This window comes from Urocitellus parryii, chromosome 10 (assembly GCF_045843805.1).
Source record: "Urocitellus parryii isolate mUroPar1 chromosome 10, mUroPar1.hap1, whole genome shotgun sequence".
Classification (NCBI taxonomy): domain Eukaryota; kingdom Metazoa; phylum Chordata; class Mammalia; order Rodentia; family Sciuridae; genus Urocitellus; species Urocitellus parryii.
This window is the reverse complement of record NC_135540.1, coordinates 144,494,018-144,510,529: the sequence shown is the minus strand read 5'-3', so window position 1 is coordinate 144,510,529 and position 16,512 is coordinate 144,494,018. Positions and strand designations below refer to the sequence as shown.

Genomic DNA, 16,512 nt, shown 5'->3' with positions numbered 1-16,512 from the left:
TTTCAGCTCTGACCATAAGGTGGAGCTCTCTGGTCTGGCCGCTCTCTCCCTGCTGGTGATCTTCTTGTTGGTTCAGAGAGGGTGCTCCCTGGTGTCCAGAGCAGCTTTGGCACTGGGGCTGCTGGGTGTTTTCTGCTACAGGGCAGCCATTGGGAATGTGCTGTTTCCATGGCAACCAGGCAACAAAGGCTTTTCAAAGTAAGTGCACTGGACACGTGAGAACTTGATTTTAGAAGTATCTTTGTATTTTATGGTAATTTATGTCCTAAAAAATGCCATGCCAATCTTACACCACTAGGGCTTGGTTTTTGTGAATGGTGATTCCATCAACAGCTGCTAGAGCTTACCAAACCTTAATGAACTACTCTGTTAATTCTTTTAGGAGAGAAAGAAAACTTGGAAATAAGGTCATTGAGATATGACTGTAGAGATGAGAGGGTGACAGTGAGTGCTGCTCCTCAGCAGGCGGGAAAGGAAGCAGAGAGCCTCGTAATTTACAGTGTGCTCCCAGAGGGCCAGGAGCTCGTGCTACGCCTATCAGGAGCACTCAGTCACCACTGTTTCCACCTGCTGGTGGCCACTCCTGCTTGGGGGTATGGTGGTACAGGCTGTGCCTACTCCTGAGGGGTGGCAACCATAGCTACCCCTTTGACAGGCTGTCTTTCTTCTTAAGCAGAGGGCAGGAGGGACGGAGAGGCAGGCAGGCTCCCTGAGGCATCCCTTACAGCTGCGAGAGTCAGGACAAGGCAGCTGTCTGATGAGAGTGGTGACCCTCACAGTTCTATGGAAGCTCTCACGCAGGACACTGTGTACCAGCAGTCTGTAAAACTGTCATATGACCCCAACAAGTGTGTTTCACTTTTCATATTTATAAAAGACTGAAATAAAATATTGGTAATTATATTTAGAACCTGAGGTCATAGGTAGATTGTAATCTTCCTTTCTACGTATTATTAAAACTCATGTGTGTCTAGAATTCACAAGTATGGCTTCTCTAATTAAGCAAAGGTCCAGCTCTGAGCAGGGGTCGTGGCGGGGCTATGCAGGTGGTTGTGGGGTTCGGGGGCATTCCAGAAGCACGTGCTGACAGAAATGGTATTGAGGCAGTGCCTGCTGGCAGGGGGCAGCAGCATGGTAGGGCTTCCTGCCCCAGAGGCTGGGGAGGTTGGAGACACCTCAAAAGCTGTTGGCTTCCCAGTCTGAGACCTGGCAGACTTCCAGGCTGAACACTGTCACACAGTGCAGTATGTGAATGAGTTCCTCGTTTCTTCCCAGGTTTATGTGCCTGATGTCAGCATCTCTCACTTCCAGACTTCAACCACCTTGCCTTGTCTTGCCTGCTATCTGCAGCATGTCCTTTGCTGGTGTCCAGAACATAGCCAGTGTGCCTTTTCTTACTTTCTTTTCTTTATTTTTTAGTTGTAAACAGACTCAATACCTTTATTTTATTATTTATTTTTGCGTGGTGCTGAGGATTGAACCCAGTACCTCACACATGCCAGGCACGCGCTCTACTACTGAGCCACAACCCCAGCCTGCCAGTGTGCCTTTTATTTCAGTGTGCTTCCTATAAAATGCATCCATCCCTCTGCCCATCTGTCCTGCTTCTGAATACTTCCTGGTTCCGGATCCACCTGGTTCTGGATCTGCTATGGTTCTAGATTCATCCAGTATTCTAAGATCCCTTGCTTTTGGTACTTCACTCTCTTCTCCACTCAGAAGCCAGGCTTGGCTGGAGTGTGAGGTCAAGCAGGGTAGTCCTGGGGGTGCCAGAAGCACTGATTACCAGAGCGAGGCAGGTCCATGGGAGATGTCCAGTGACACCTCCCTCCTGTTCACCACCAGCAGCTCTGTCATCTTGTCCTCAAGCAGGCCCTCTTCTAGTCCCTCTTTCTCTTTGAAACTTCTTCAGTGGTTCTGACCTCAGAACCCACCTGGACTGTTCTCACTTTCGTCTTGGCCTGGGCATGGCAGGACACCTAAACTCAGCTGTCCAACCAGGGCCATGTAACAGGCACATGGTACACAGTGCCCACACCGTTTGGATTAAAGCATTCAAATTAAAAAATGAATATTTTTAAGGCATAAACATTTCTAAGAAAACCTAACATAGGAACTCATTTTTCAAAACTGATATTATGTTGGTATTCACTTAAAATTTACTTAGTTAGCATTATTTTAAATGATCAGCTTTTTTAGTTTATATAAAATATATATGTTTTAGGAATATATGTGGCATGGTGGCACGTGCCTTTACTCCCAGAAATTCAGGAGGCTGAGGCACAAGAGTCACGAGTCTAAGACCAACCTGGGCAACTTAATGAGACCCCCAACTCAAAATTAAAAAGGGCTAGGGTAGAGTTCAGTGGTAAAGCATCCCTGGATTCCATCCCCAGTTCCTCAAAAAAAAGTAATATATGTTTCATAAGATGAAGTTCTCACGTATGGTGTCATAAATTATATCCTTTATAGATTTAAATGAAGCTCTCAAGTACTTTGTTCATCATAGCACTTAGTATGTATCAAGTGTTTACTATCTGCCAAACACTTTATATGCTCTCTGTTGCTAATTGCTAGGACAGGCATGTAAGTTTTTGATGCTGCTCTGTTCTTTCCACAAATGGCAGAGCTGAGTGTCGAAGTCAAAAACAGAGCTAGTAAGCAGCAGAGACAGGACTGAGTGGCTTGGACCATGGTACATTTTCCACATGTGTACATATAATTGTGCAGATCCTCGTTTAGATTTGCCTTACAGTGACACGCTCAGTCGCACACTTAGCATTTGTGACCTTGTAGACATTCCTGACAGCTGGGCTAGCACAGAGGATTTCAGTTAACGATGCAAAGCAGGTAGGTGGCTTTTCTGGTATGCTGCAGGGGTGTGGCTGTGGTCTTGCAACCAGGTGATCCTTGGACCACATGAGCAAGACTTCACCAACTCCATAAGGAAGGCACACATCAGGCTGCCCCTTGCAGGAAGATGGTGGAGGTGACATCCCTTCCACAAGGGTGTCACAGCCCCCTTAGCTGGCTGGGCACATTCAGGCACTCCCCAGTTATATGTGTTTTTCATGAGAAAATATGTATTTGAATTTTTCTAGCTGGTATGAATGAATTAACTTGTTTTGCTCTTTTTTTAGGGGTATTATTGAAGCTCGTTTTGTTTATGTCTTTGTCCTTGGCATTCTGTTCACGGGCACCAAAGACTTGCTTAAATCCCAAGTCATTGCTGCAGACTTCAAAATCAAGACTGTAGGTTTGTGGGAGATATATAGTGGATTAGTTCTTCTGGCAGCATTGCTCTTGAGACCACATAATCTTCCGGTATTAGCCTTTAGTCTCTTGATTCAGACTGTAATGACTAAATTCATCTGGAAGCCTCTGAGACATGATGCAGCTGAGATTACTGTAATGCATTATTGGTTCGGTCAAGCATTCTTCTATTTTCAGGTAGGTTGTTGTTATCTGGGTAGAAGACTATTAACTTTCAACGTCATTTAATCTTTTAGTTTTCTTTGAGAAAATTTTACAAGTTGTAGAGTGATATTTGTTCAGTGGAAGAATTGTCAGTATGCATGATGAATTATGCTTCAATTTCATGTGATACTTTAAGAGTAGAGTACAGCTCCAAGGTGTGGATGAATGGGTGTAAGACAAGATTGCTGCTTTGCAGGGTCAGGGGGTCACCTAGTACCGACAGTCTAGGAGGCGGGTCTGCCCTTCACTGGCTTCAACAGTTAGTCACTGTGCTTCCTCATCCCTTTACCCTTGGTATTGGAGCTGTCCACCCTGGGGCCTGAAGGATGGTCAGGGCATCTCTCCAGTGTTCAAAGACCCATCAGCAGCAGGCCAAGCCCACTTTGGGTATGCAGGGGTAGGACAGCTCCTGGACAGGGGGCTAGCCTAGGAGGGATCCAGTTCCACCAGCCTCCTGGGATCCCCAGAGCAGGTGCCACCTCTCCTCTGATCCCCTCCCAACTCAGTTCCCTGACTGATCAGCTACGGGACATCTCTCTGTCTCCTCCATCAGCCTCCCTATGTCAAACAGACCCAGAGGCTCCCAGAGGCTTGTCTGGCTGTGTGTCCCAACAGGTCAGCCTCTTCCCCAGCCTCCTCTGCTCTTGGTTTCCTGTGCTCCCAGCATTACCTGGGGAGCAACCCACAGCTGAATGGTTTGTCTCTGTTTGACCTCAAAGCCCAAGGGTGGTAGGTGAAATTAGAGAAATCTTTTAAGTCCTTGTGTAGCATGACCAGATGGAGACCATCATGCTGTAGAGTTCCCTGGCCTCCCAACTCTCTCAGCCCCTGGTCACTCACTCCATATGCCAGCTAAGCTTCCCCACTGTAGACTCTGCTCCTGTGGAAGGCAGGGGCCCCTGGATGCCAGCATAGGGGTCCTTAATAGAACGCAGATAGCCGCAGGCACAGATGCTAATATCCAGCACTTCCCACCCGGTAACTTCTGGCAAGCACCTGCTTCACCTTAGTTTCCTTATCTATAAGCTGGGGACAATGTATAGTGCCCTGATCCGGGTTGTAGTGCGGCCAGGAGCTTAGTTGTGCCTGGCCCTGGTACTGAACATTTATGATGCTGGTTGAAGAGACAGCTTCTGGAGCACACTTTGCTCCAGGTTTGGCCCAGCTTCCACAGTGTGGCAGGAGGCAGCATGGGGCAGCAAGCAGTGCCCTCTGAGCTCTGCAGGCCATACCACTAGTGTTTCTGCACCAGGTACCCCCCTGTGCTGGGCTCCAGGCCTCACACTGACAGCCAGAGGAGTCCCTAGCTACCCTCCTGCTGTCTTCTTGTCCTTCTGTTCTCTGCCCCTCACTTCCCTCCCTGACCTTCAGGTTGAGCTTCTTTCCCTTCACTGTCAGGTTTCCTGGGAGAAGAGTCAGAAGCTTTGCTTCTCTTGCATCCTTCTCTGAGCCCTGCGTTTCCTCCACAGCATGAGGATGGGAACATGGGTGTCCACTTGTGCCGGGTCCTGGTCTCTGTCTCAGTTTCCTCCCTGTGCACCGCATCAGCATGGTTGAGGGTTATGAGTTCATACAAGTAGAGCTTTAGCACGTGCAGCCTAGCTGCTGAACCACGAGGTCAGCCCTCTCTGCAGACTGATGCTGTTTGGGGGCTGCCATCAGTCTTCCAGAGCCAGACCTGCTCCTGTCCAACCAGGCCTCCTGCCCCTCATCCTCCCTCGTGCTTCTTTCCCATGGAAGCCCCTCCCCACTGCCCCCACCAGGAGTTAGGGAACAGCTCACTGTGAGCAGAATGAGTTTCAGGGGAAGATGTACTGTGGCGTCTGCAACAGGTATGGCCTCACACAGGTGAGCAGGGAGTGAGCAGTGCATACCTCTGCCACAGGTGTTCCTGGAACCACACCTGCCAAAGGATGAGGGAGTGGGTTTGGGACACCCAGTCAGGGCTCAGGTAGGCAGTTCCAAGAGGGGCCTTGGGTGCGCCTTGTGGACGCAAGTGTGCCACAGACCATATGCTTCCTCAGCGTCTGAAGAGGGTCCTCATGACACAGAGATGGAGGGTCATCACTGCCAGCAGACTGACAGTAAAGTAGCAGAATCTTGGCAGATCCACTTTTTGATCCAAAATCCCATAGCAGGATGAGCTATGTGGCATTGTCCCCCATGTCCCATATCTTATGACCCACCAGGGCTGGGCTACAACCAGCCAGAATGTGGGCAGCAGTCAGAAAAGCCACCCTCAGTAGCAGAATGTTTCCTCCCAGAGCAGTTGGCCCACTCTGCCACATGATTCAGCAGTATCCATCAGGACCCACTGTATAGACAGCACTTGACCTCCAGCCCAGTGTCCCCTCAGACAAGCTGGGCAGCTGTGCCTCACAGGGCCACATGCATCACCTTGGAAGGCCCTTGTAGGACATCCACACATGACCTTGATACATGGTCAGCCTCTGGGTCTGCCAGAGGTGTGGGTATGCTTCAATAGCCAGCAGACTGGCCTGTGCCAGTGGCACAAGACCTAGTACTCCACTCCTTCCTCCTGGGCCTATATCATGTGGCAGGCAGATGGACAGGTCACCCACAGCCAGCCTAGTGACCTGAAGAAATGGCAGGCAGTTGGCGCTCACCAGAGCCTCTGGCTCTTCTGACTGTGTGTCCACATTGGTGTGTTCATCTGAGCCGTACGTGTGTGTGTTTCACGTTAACATAGTGGTGGTTGGTGTCTGTATTGCTAAACCAGTGTCAACCCTGTTCTCCTGTGTTCCAGGGAAACTCCAACAACATTGCCACCATTGACATCTCAGCAGGCTTCGTGGGCTTAGATACCTATATGGAAATTCCAGCCACATTCCTGACAGTGTTTGGAACATATGTGGGGCCTGTGCTGTGGGCCAGCCACTTGGCACACTTCCTGAGCTCAGAAGCAAGCAGGTGAGGTGCTTTCTCTGTCTTCTAGCATAAATCTAATGGCAGGTTGCCTGTTCTTAAAAGTGAAACTTATTCTGGATAAGGGCATCAAAACCCCAAGGGTTAGACCATCTTTTCACAGATTTTCTTTTCCTTAAATAAGCAAAGTTTGTAGCTCAGAGTCCTGGGTGGGTCTGAGGCTCTGTGGGCCAAGTTCAGGTCTCCTAGTTCAAACCACACAGTGGAAATTTCTCTTGCTTGTTGGTATTGGGAGGGAAGCTAGTTCTTCCCCTTGGGGGCAAGAAGACAAAAGACGGTGGCTCTTGGCTTCCAAAAGCCCTACCACAAGGAAAGGCCCCAGAAGGGGCTGCCGCCCATACAAGAGGCTGAAGCCAAGCAGGGAGAGTTCAGAGACAATCGCACACCAGCAAGGCCCTCCTGGGGGATTTGCACACATGTGCCTCCCACCTGCACAGCATGCCCTCACCCTTCCCTGCCTGTTCTCTCAGCTGCAGCCCTACCTCCTTAGGATTTGCTGTTTCCTCCTTACCTGTGGATTTGTGCTCAGTTCCTCCCTGACAGGAGGCTCCATGGATCTGGCCTTCGCCAGCTTGTTCACCAGGCAGCCTCACTGCTGGGTAGCCCGCCTGATGGAGTCAGCCACAGCAGAGCGTGGGCAACTTGTTTCTGAGTCCCCCAGGGTAGCCAGAGGGCCGCCCATAAAGCTGTTAGACTCGTCTGTGCCTGGTTTCCCCATCCGTAGAACAGAGGTTGCTTGGGGCAGGAGAGGGAGTGTGGCATCACTGGGAAGTGCCCCTGTCCCTGGTCTGCAGACGCACAGCTTGCTCCATCTGCAATCCTGGTCCCAGGTGCTTGTCCACTCACTAAGCCATATAGCCAGCAGCACTACACTTGCCTCCCACACACTCTGGTGGACACACCAGGTCAGCCAAAGCCTCACTTTGACCAGTGGCCCCAACACTCATGTGCCCTGCCAGTCTTTCTGGTGGGGCTTCCGCATCAGCCATGATTGGAAGAGCAGCTCTGGCTGCGGCTGCTGTACTGTTGACTATGGGCTGACCCTCAGGAGATTCTCAGGCTCCACTGACCACCCAGTGACCCTACAAACTCCACATCCCTAGCTCTGCCAGCAGTGTCTGTGGGTCTGCTCTGTCCTCTGGCTTTGCTGTGTGGCCACCTTTGTGGGTTTGCATTCGTTCCACCCCAGGTTCTCGTCCTTCCTCAACCCCAGAACCACTCTGAGATCCCCAGGTTATGCATGGCTCAGACTGCCCCTAGGCTCCAGCCCAAGCATCTAGCCTCCTCTCAGCATCTCCGTGGAGGTATCCTGCAGGCCTGGAGTTGTGTTCATACTCAGCCTGTTTCCATCAGGGCAAAGGTGGGCATTAGTGTCATCCACTAGAGAGCCATGAGATGGCCTCAGCCCTGGAGAGAGCTTCCCACCCCAAGCTCTAGGTGCACATTAGGGTGCAGGTGAGAGCCAAGTGCCTTCCAGCCAGCTGACCCACAGCCCTTTGAGGGTGAGAACTTCATCTCCAGCCAGACCCTAGCTTTCTGTAGATAAGGGACACCTAAAACAGTGCTGCACTTAGGGCAGTGTGTGGACAGACCCCACAGTGAGGCTCACCCAACCCACGATCAGGGCCAAAACTGAGCTCTGGGGCAGAGCTCCTGCTCACAAATCTGGAAGTTGCCTCTCTGCAGCTGTCTAGGATGCTGTGTGGGTGGGTTGGAGACAGGCTGCAAGTGGGCACTGGACTTAGAGATAACAGAAGCCCCTTCCTTGGCAGTAAACACCAAGAGGGCCACGAGTTGTGGGGTCTGTCCACCTCTGGCTGCAGGGACTGGCACATGGCTGAGCACACTTTGGGTGGAACCCAACTGCACAGGTGCAAAGGATGCGGCTTATCCTCCGTCTGCCTGGCAGGCCTTCTGTAAAGAGCAGCAGTCTTGGCGCCTTGGAGCTGATGACCGACATGCACAGCAGGCACATCTGTGTTTTGGAGAAGAGACAGCATCTTCCAAAAAGAGTTTTAATCGATTTGATGGCTTCTCTGATTAAGGAATTATCTTGCACTTTAGAACTGGTTTCTGAAGCTTAAAACATCAAGCTGAATCCGCCTCCCTTTTGTCCCAGTGAAGTAAGAAAGCTGTGAGCAGATCTAAAGGGCACACAGAGCAATACTAACAATAGGTCAAAGCTGCGTCCACTTGCTCCCTGCAGCACAGGTGTCCCGTGCCAGGCGATTAGAGAGTAGTAAGAAATGTGTTATCATTCAGGGACTGAGGTGTGGCTTCTGAAGGGATGGTGTTTTGGACTGTCAGCTGGAGGACGAGGCAGGGTAGGGCTGTGTGCCAGCTCACCTTACATGAGCCCTTGGGTGGGAAGGAAGCTGTGGTGGGCCCTGTACACTCTCCTGGGGGCCAGCCAGAGCCCACATACTAGGAAGCTTGTGCAGAGTGTGCACCTTTTAGAGGTGTTGGTGCTGTTGCCTAGGATGTGACGAGGCAGCTCCTGTTGGGACCAGCAGGGCACCCCAGTGCCACAGTTGGGGGGAGCAATGAGGGGACATAAACTGACCATAATGCGAAGGCTACAGACCACTGCGTTGTGTTAGTGGCTCTGAAGGGGGTCAGAGTTGCGGCCCACCCAAACAACAGGTCCAGTTTCCTTGGTGGCAGGTCCTGAGTGGCAAGGAAGGTTTGCAAGCAGTCAAGCTTGACCTCTCCAAGAACTGAAGACACAACCCTCACGTGCCTTCTTCCCTCTCAGAGCTTATTGTTAGTGATGCACCCTGCGCCCAGTGGGTACATCTTCTCTGGTGCACCTGCAGGAAATCAGCACAGGTTCTGGAAATGGGTGAGCACAGGGAGGTGCACAGTGCTCTCCAGTACAGGAGAAGAGTCTTCTTCATGTCTGGTCCCGAGTTGGGGGCAGGAGCTAACCCTCTTCTCTTGTTGACAGTGGTCCTGCACTGAGCCGTGCTTGCTTTTGCTACGCGCTAATCTGTTCCGTGCCAGTTGCCACGTATCTCATCCTGGTGACGTCCCTGCGCTACCACTTATTCATATGGAGTGTGTTTTCTCCAAAGCTCCTCTATGAGGGTATGCATCTGCTCATCACAGCGGCCCTCTGTGCGCTCTTCACAGCTGCAGATCAGAACAACCGTGCAGGGCCAATACAGAGGTGGACACTGGAAATGGGCGGCTCTTAAAGTCTGCTGTCTGCCTTGTGGGTTTGAGTACTGAAGAATCTATTAGATGCAAGTTCCATCTAAAAAAAAGATGTGAACTTATGAAGTTGGTAAACCAGCTTCAGCTGTACTTGAATTTAGATTAAGGAGTAAGTACTTTAATAAAAGGTGACTTTAAAATACTACAGTGTGTATTGTGGTTTCCCTATTGCCAATCACTCCAGAAACTTGTGCACTTTTTAAGTTCCTCTGATGTTATGCATGTTATGATGTGTGTTTAAACTGATGAACAAAGATCCTGGAGTGTCCTCAGAGTGCCTAGGGCCCCTAGGCAGGGGGTTACCTGCTCCAGGAGCCACATTATGGCACCCAGGCCCCTGAACACTCCAAAGCCATGGACACCCAGGGGCATTGGCTTATGTGAGAGAAGTCCATCACTGCTGATAGCACTTTAAATGAACACTCTTCATAGAAATTGCTCCTTTAAAAATAATCTATTTTTGTTAATATAAGGATTCTTTTCTGGGGTTTTTGTACATATACCGACAAGGGAGTTTCATTATAAGTTACATCTTTGCGTAATTAGAGAAAAGTAGAGCTGCTTGTTAAATATCTGAAGCATTCTAAAAGAAACTGAATATAACATTTTCAAGAAAAATAATTATATTTTCCAAAAAATTTTTTTAAAAAATTAGCAAGTGTTTCAGTCAGCTTTTTTGCTGCTGTAACTAAGCACCCAACCAGAACAATAGTAGATGAAGAAAGTTTAAGAGGTCTCAATCCATAGACAACAGAATCCAGCAGGAGGCAGCTCACATAATCAGTAAGCAGAGGTACAAGATATACCAGATACACCACTCACCAGATACAAATGTCCACCCCAAAGCCATAGGCATGCCCACCTCCTTCAGCCACACCATAGCTGTCTTCAGTCAACAATCAATCCCACCAGAGAAGTAATTCACTCTTTGGGTTAACTCTCCAAATCCAATCACTTCAACAACCTGTTGTTTCCTCTCACGTGGGACAATGGGAGATACCTCACATCCAAACAATAACAGTAAGAAGGACATTTTAAACTTTTAAAAATCTGTCTTATATCTGATTCAGTTGAAGATACTGTCTTCCTCTTGTGAGGAGTTTACAGAGCAAGAAGCAAGAGAGCTGCACAGACCTAAGGATAGAGAAAATGAGAGCCTCAATGTCCTCCTCACACAGACCTGTGGATGGACAGCAGTGGAGTCAGTGTCCTCCTCACACAGACCTGTGATGGACAGCATGGAGTCAGTATCCTCCTCACACAGACCTGTGGATGGACAGCAGTGTGAGTCAGTGTCCTCCTCACACAGACCTGTGATGGACAGCAGTGGAGTCAGTGTCCTCCTCACACAGACCTGTGGATGGACAGCACTGGGAGTCAGTGTCCACACACAGAACTGTGGATGGACAGCAGTGGGAGTCAGTGTCATCCTCACACAGACCTGTGATGGACAGCAGTGGGAGTCAGTGTCATCCTCACACAGACCTGTGATGGACAGCAGTGGGAGTCAGTATCGTCCTCACACAGACCTGTGGATGGACAGCACTGGGAGTCAGTGTCCTCACACAGACCTGTGGATGGACAGCACTGGGAGTCAGTGTCCTCCTCACACAGACCTGTGATGGACAGCAGTGGAGTCAGTGTCCTCCTCACACAGACCTGTGATGGACAGTAGTGGAGTCAGTGTCCTCCTCACACAGACCTGTGGATGGACAGCAGTGGGAGTCAGTGTCATCCTCACACAGACCTGTGATGGACAGCAGTGGGAGTCAGTATCGTCCTCACACAGACCTATGGATGGACAGCAGTGGAGTCAGTGTCCTCCTCACACAGACCTGTGGATGGACAGCACTGGGAGTCAGTGTCCTCACACAGAACTGTGGATGGACAGCAGTGGAGTCAGTGTCCTCCTCACACAGACCTGTGATGGACAGCAGTGGAGTCAGTGTCCTCCTCACACAGACCTGTGATGGACAGTAGTGGAGTCAGTGTCCTCCTCACACAGACCTGTGGATGGACAGCACTGGGAGTCAGTGTCCTCACACAGAACTGTGGATGGACAGCAGTGGGAGTCAGTATCGTCCTCACACAGACCTGTGATGGACAGCAGTGGGAGTCAGTATCGTCCTCACACAGACCTGTGATGGACAGCAGTGGAGTCAGTGTCCTCACACAGACCTGTGGATGGACAGCAGTGGAGTCAGTGTCCTCCTCACACAGACCTGTGGATGGACAGCAGTGGGAGTCAGTATCGTCCTCACACAGACCTGTGATGGACAGCAGTGGGAGTCAGTATCGTCCTCACACAGACCTGTGATGGACAGCAGTGGAGTCAGTGTCCTCCTCACACAGACCTGTGATGGACAGCAGTGGAGTCAGTGTCCTCCTCACACAGACCTGTGATGGACAGCAGTGGAGTCAGTGTCCTCCTCACACAGACCTGTGATGGACAGCAGTGGAGTCAGTGTCCTCCTCACACAGACCTGTGATGGACAGCAGTGGGAGTCAGTGTCCTCCTCACACAGACCTGTGATGGGCAGCAGTGGAGTCAGTGTCCTCCTCACACAGACCTGTGATGGACAGCAGTGGAGTCAGTGTCCTCCTCACACAGACCTGTGATGGACAGCAGTGGAGTCTGTCCTCCTCACACAGACCTGTGATGGACAGCAGTGGAGTCAGTGTCCTCCTCACACAGACCTGTGGATGGACAGCACTGGGAGTCAGTGTCCTCACACAGAACTGTGGATGGACAGCAGTGGGAGTCAGTGTCATCCTCACACAGACCTGTGATGGACAGCAGTGGGAGTCAGTATCGTCCTCACACAGACCTGTGATGGACAGCAGTGGGAGTCAGTATCGTCCTCACACAGACCTGTGGATGGACAGCAGTGGAGTCAGTGTCCTCCTCACACAGACCTGTGGATGGACAGCACTGGGAGTCAGTGTCCTCACACAGAACTGTGGATGGACAGCAGTGGGAGTCAGTATCGTCCTCACACAGACCTGTGATGGACAGCAGTGGGAGTCAGTATCGTCCTCACACAGACCTGTGATGGACAGCAGTGGAGTCAGTGTCCTCACACAGACCTGTGGATGGACAGCAGTGGAGTCAGTGTCCTCCTCACACAGACCTGTGGATGGACAGCAGTGGGAGTCAGTATCGTCCTCACACAGACCTGTGATGGACAGCAGTGGGAGTCAGTATCGTCCTCACACAGACCTGTGATGGACAGCAGTGGGAGTCAGTATCGTCCTCACACAGACCTGTGATGGACAGCAGTGGAGTCAGTGTCCTCCTCACACAGACTTGTGATGGACAGCAGTGGAGTCAGTGTCCTCCTCACACAGACCTGTGATGGACAGCAGTGGAGTCAGTGTCCTCCTCACACAGACCTGTGATGGACAGCAGTGGAGTCAGTGTCCTCCTCACACAGACCTGTGGATGGACAGCAGTGTGAGTCAGTGTCCTCACACAGACCTGTGATGGACAGCAGTGGAGTCAGTGTCCTCCTCACACAGACCTGTGATGGACAGCAGTGGAGTCAGTGTCCTCCTCACACAGACTTGTGATGGACAGCAGTGGGAGTCAGTGTCCTCCTCACACAGACCTGTGATGGACAGCAGTGGAGTCAGTGTCATCCTCACACAGACCTGTGATGGACAGCAGTGGAGTCAGTGTCCTCCTCACACAGACCTGTGGATGGACAGCACTAGGAGTCAGTGTCCTCACACAGAACTGTGGATGGACAGCAGTGGGAGTCAGTATCATCCTCACACAGACCTGTGATGGACAGCAGTGGAGTCTGTCCTCCTCACACAGACCTGTGATGGACAGCAGTGGAGTCTGTCCTCCTCACACAGACCTGTGATGGACAGCAGTGGAGTCAGTGTCCTCCTCACACAGACCTGTGATGGACAGCAGTGGAGTCAGTGTCCTCCTCACACAGACCTGTGGATGGACAGCAGTGGGAGTCAGTATCGTCCTCACACAGACCTGTGGATGGACAGCAGTGGAGTCAGTGTCCTCCTCACACAGACCTGTGGATGGACAGCAGTGGGAGTCAGTATCGTCCTCACACAGACCTGTGATGGACAGCAGTGGGAGTCAGTATCGTCCTCACACAGACCTGTGATGGACAGCAGTGGAGTCAGTGTCCTCCTCACACAGACCTGTGATGGACAGCAGTGGAGTCAGTGTCCTCCTCACACAGACTTGTGATGGACAGCAGTGGAGTCAGTGTCCTCCTCACACAGACCTGTGATGGACAGCAGTGGAGTCAGTGTCCTCCTCACACAGACCTGTGGATGGACAGCAATGGAGTCAGTGTCCTCCTCACACAGACCTGTGATGGACAGCAGTGGAGTCAGTGTCCTCCTCACACAGACCTGTGATGGACAGCAGTGGGAGTCAGTGTCATCCTCACACAGACCTGTGATGGACAGGAGTAGAGTCTCTTCAATTTTTTTTTATTTGAACTACTTTCAAATACACATTATTCTTAAAGAGGGATATTTATTTGCAGAGTGGAGCCTGTTACAGTGTTCAGGATCTTTCATGCCCTGTGCATTGCAGCCAATTGTTTGTTCCTTTACCCTGAGTTGGTGTCTGCCCAGGTGCTTTAGTGCAGGTACCTTTCTGTTTAAGGAATGGCATGTCCATATGCTGCACATGCTGGGATGGTCTTCAGTCAATGCCTAAGCACTTCTCAGCTCCCCACCCAACTCATCAGTCAAGTCCTTAGGGTTTGCATCTCCACGTTTTTCCAGACTTTAGTTCATGATGAAATCTCAGTAGTGGTGATTGTCAGCACACTTGACCATCAAGATTCCAACATCCAGAGTCCACTCTTTCTATGAAAATTGTCTGTGTGTTTAATGGGTCAGTCCCCCTTGACACCCAGAGAGTGCTGGTGCTGGGCACTGGCCAGTGGTCCTTACACAGCGTTTATGACCTCCCCTCCTGAACATACAGATCCAGTGAGATATCCCTGCTGCTGCTCAAGGGTGTTCTTGGGAGCCGTCATGGGAACCCAGGACATGTGGGGCCGGCCTTCCTCTGTGCCAGGCCAGCAGGTTTCGCACTGCTGCCTTGGCCTTTATTTCTCCATTTTTGATTAGTACCTCTCTGTTTGCTGGGAGCTGCTTCATTAACAGTTCCAAAGCTGTACTGATTCAGAAGAAGAAGGCAGCCTGAGAAGAGTTAGGCAAGAGGACTAAGACATGGAAGCTTCATCACCCAGGAGCGGCAGTCAGTGACATTCAGTGACTAGATTCACAGCTCTGGGTGGGAGGTCGTGAGGGTATGTGGGGGGACACTCTCAAACTCTACCGCCTCGTCTGGACCTTGGAGAGAGCCAGAACTTCTCCCTACGACCCTCTCCTCAATGGTCATCCACTCCACACCAGGAAAAGCCTGCCTTGGTTCCGGACCTGATTCCTGTTACCGCTGTTTACCGGTGATGAGTCCTTGCTTCCCGAATGCCGAAGTATAACACCAGAGAAGCAAGCCGAGAGTGGAAAGTGGAAGGCTTTATTAAAGGACAGCAGAAAAGACTTCTCCATGGAGGAAGAAGGACCCGAAAGGCTGAATCCTTGGAAGGGTAAGGTCTTCCCTTTTTATAGCTGAGGTCTTCTTTTAGTCCTCCCACACTCCTGTCCTTTGTTTCCCTCTATCCTGCAGTTATAGAATGCAGGTGGGAAGGCCAAAAGGTGGGAGTTAGGTGGGTTGAAGGAGTAATTTGGGCAGGATGGGCCTGGGGCCATTTTTGATTAGTACCTCTCTGTTTGCTGGGAGCTGCTTCATTAACAGTTCCTTAGGATGGGATCTGGGCCTTAGGGACATTAACATTCCAATTTCCCCAATTGCAGCTCTGGTTTCCAGGACCCCATTCTCCATAATGGTCTCCATTGTCTTTATCTTCCTCCATGTTAGACCCGATTTACCTAACTACACTAACTACCTATCTTTAAATCTGGCCTCTCCCTACGACCCTCTCCTCAACAGTCATCCATTCCACACCAGGAAAAGCCTGCCTTGGTTCTGGAGCTGATCACCATGGTCTAAGTGAGTGTGCATCTGCTGGACATAAAGCCTAAGGCTTAAGACTTTTGAACTTAGCATGCAGAGGAAATGTCTGTCATTAACCTGTCAGGATTAAGTGTGTTTTGCAGTGCTTAGAATTAATCTAGAATTGTTTGCTGTGAATTGATTATTAATCTATTGCAGTGCCTAGCATTAAGGATTGTGGTTTTCTTGATTAAGAACCTATAGAGTGAAATTGTATGGAGTAATTTGAGTGAATAAAGCATTGAAAGGGGCAGAAGCGTGTGGACATTCTTTATTTCTCCCCTTGACTGCATACATCACAATTTTTCCCCCTCATGACAACTTTCCAATCATTTTTTTTAGATATAGCTATCTTTTTTTTAATTTCTTACATACATGACTATAGTGGAGTGCATTATGATCATAATCATCCATTCACAGCACAATTTTTCATAACTCTGTAATATGTTCATGTCAAATTATGCCATTATACATACGCTCTCTTAGTATTATTATTATTATTATTATTGCATTACAATTCCTAATACACCTTTATACCACAGTTTATCATATCTCTGTTTGTATATAAGATGAAGATTACCCTAGATAGGGAAGTGGGGTGGGAGGGAAATAGAGGGAGAGGGGGAATAGCATGGATGTTGGAAGGAGACCCTCATTACACAAAGTACATGTATGAAGATGTGAATTTGGTGTCAACTTTCCAGGCATTTTCTGACAGAACCTACAGTCGGCTGCCCTTGCTTCCTGAGGGCTTGATGAAGGATGCAGTTTCACTTGCAGCTGTGGCAATTCCTTGGCCTTTCTCC

General features: G+C 50.1%; 1 protein-coding gene across 3 annotated transcripts in view; it reads left to right on the top strand.

The window, feature by feature from the left end:
• Positions 1-15,731, top strand: part of Pigg (phosphatidylinositol glycan anchor biosynthesis class G (EMM blood group)) — a 45,359-nt gene extending 29,628 nt beyond the window's left edge. Inside the window, exons 10-14 of one of the 3 annotated variants that reach the window (XR_013344414.1) lie at positions 7-198; positions 3,141-3,450; positions 6,245-6,408; positions 15,046-15,239; positions 15,644-15,731. Coding sequence is in view for 2 of the 3 variants with exons in the window: in XM_026381552.1 (XP_026237337.1) it covers positions 7-198; positions 3,141-3,450; positions 6,245-6,408; positions 9,371-9,620 (916 nt within the window). In the remaining variant the exon portion in view is untranslated. Of the gene's footprint in view, positions 1-6; positions 199-3,140; positions 3,451-6,244; positions 6,409-9,370; positions 9,762-15,045; positions 15,240-15,643 lie in introns of those variants that run through there. The other 2 variants (XM_026381552.1, XM_026381553.2) reach the window with 2 other exon arrangements.
• The last annotated feature ends 781 nt before the right edge of the window (positions 15,732-16,512 follow it).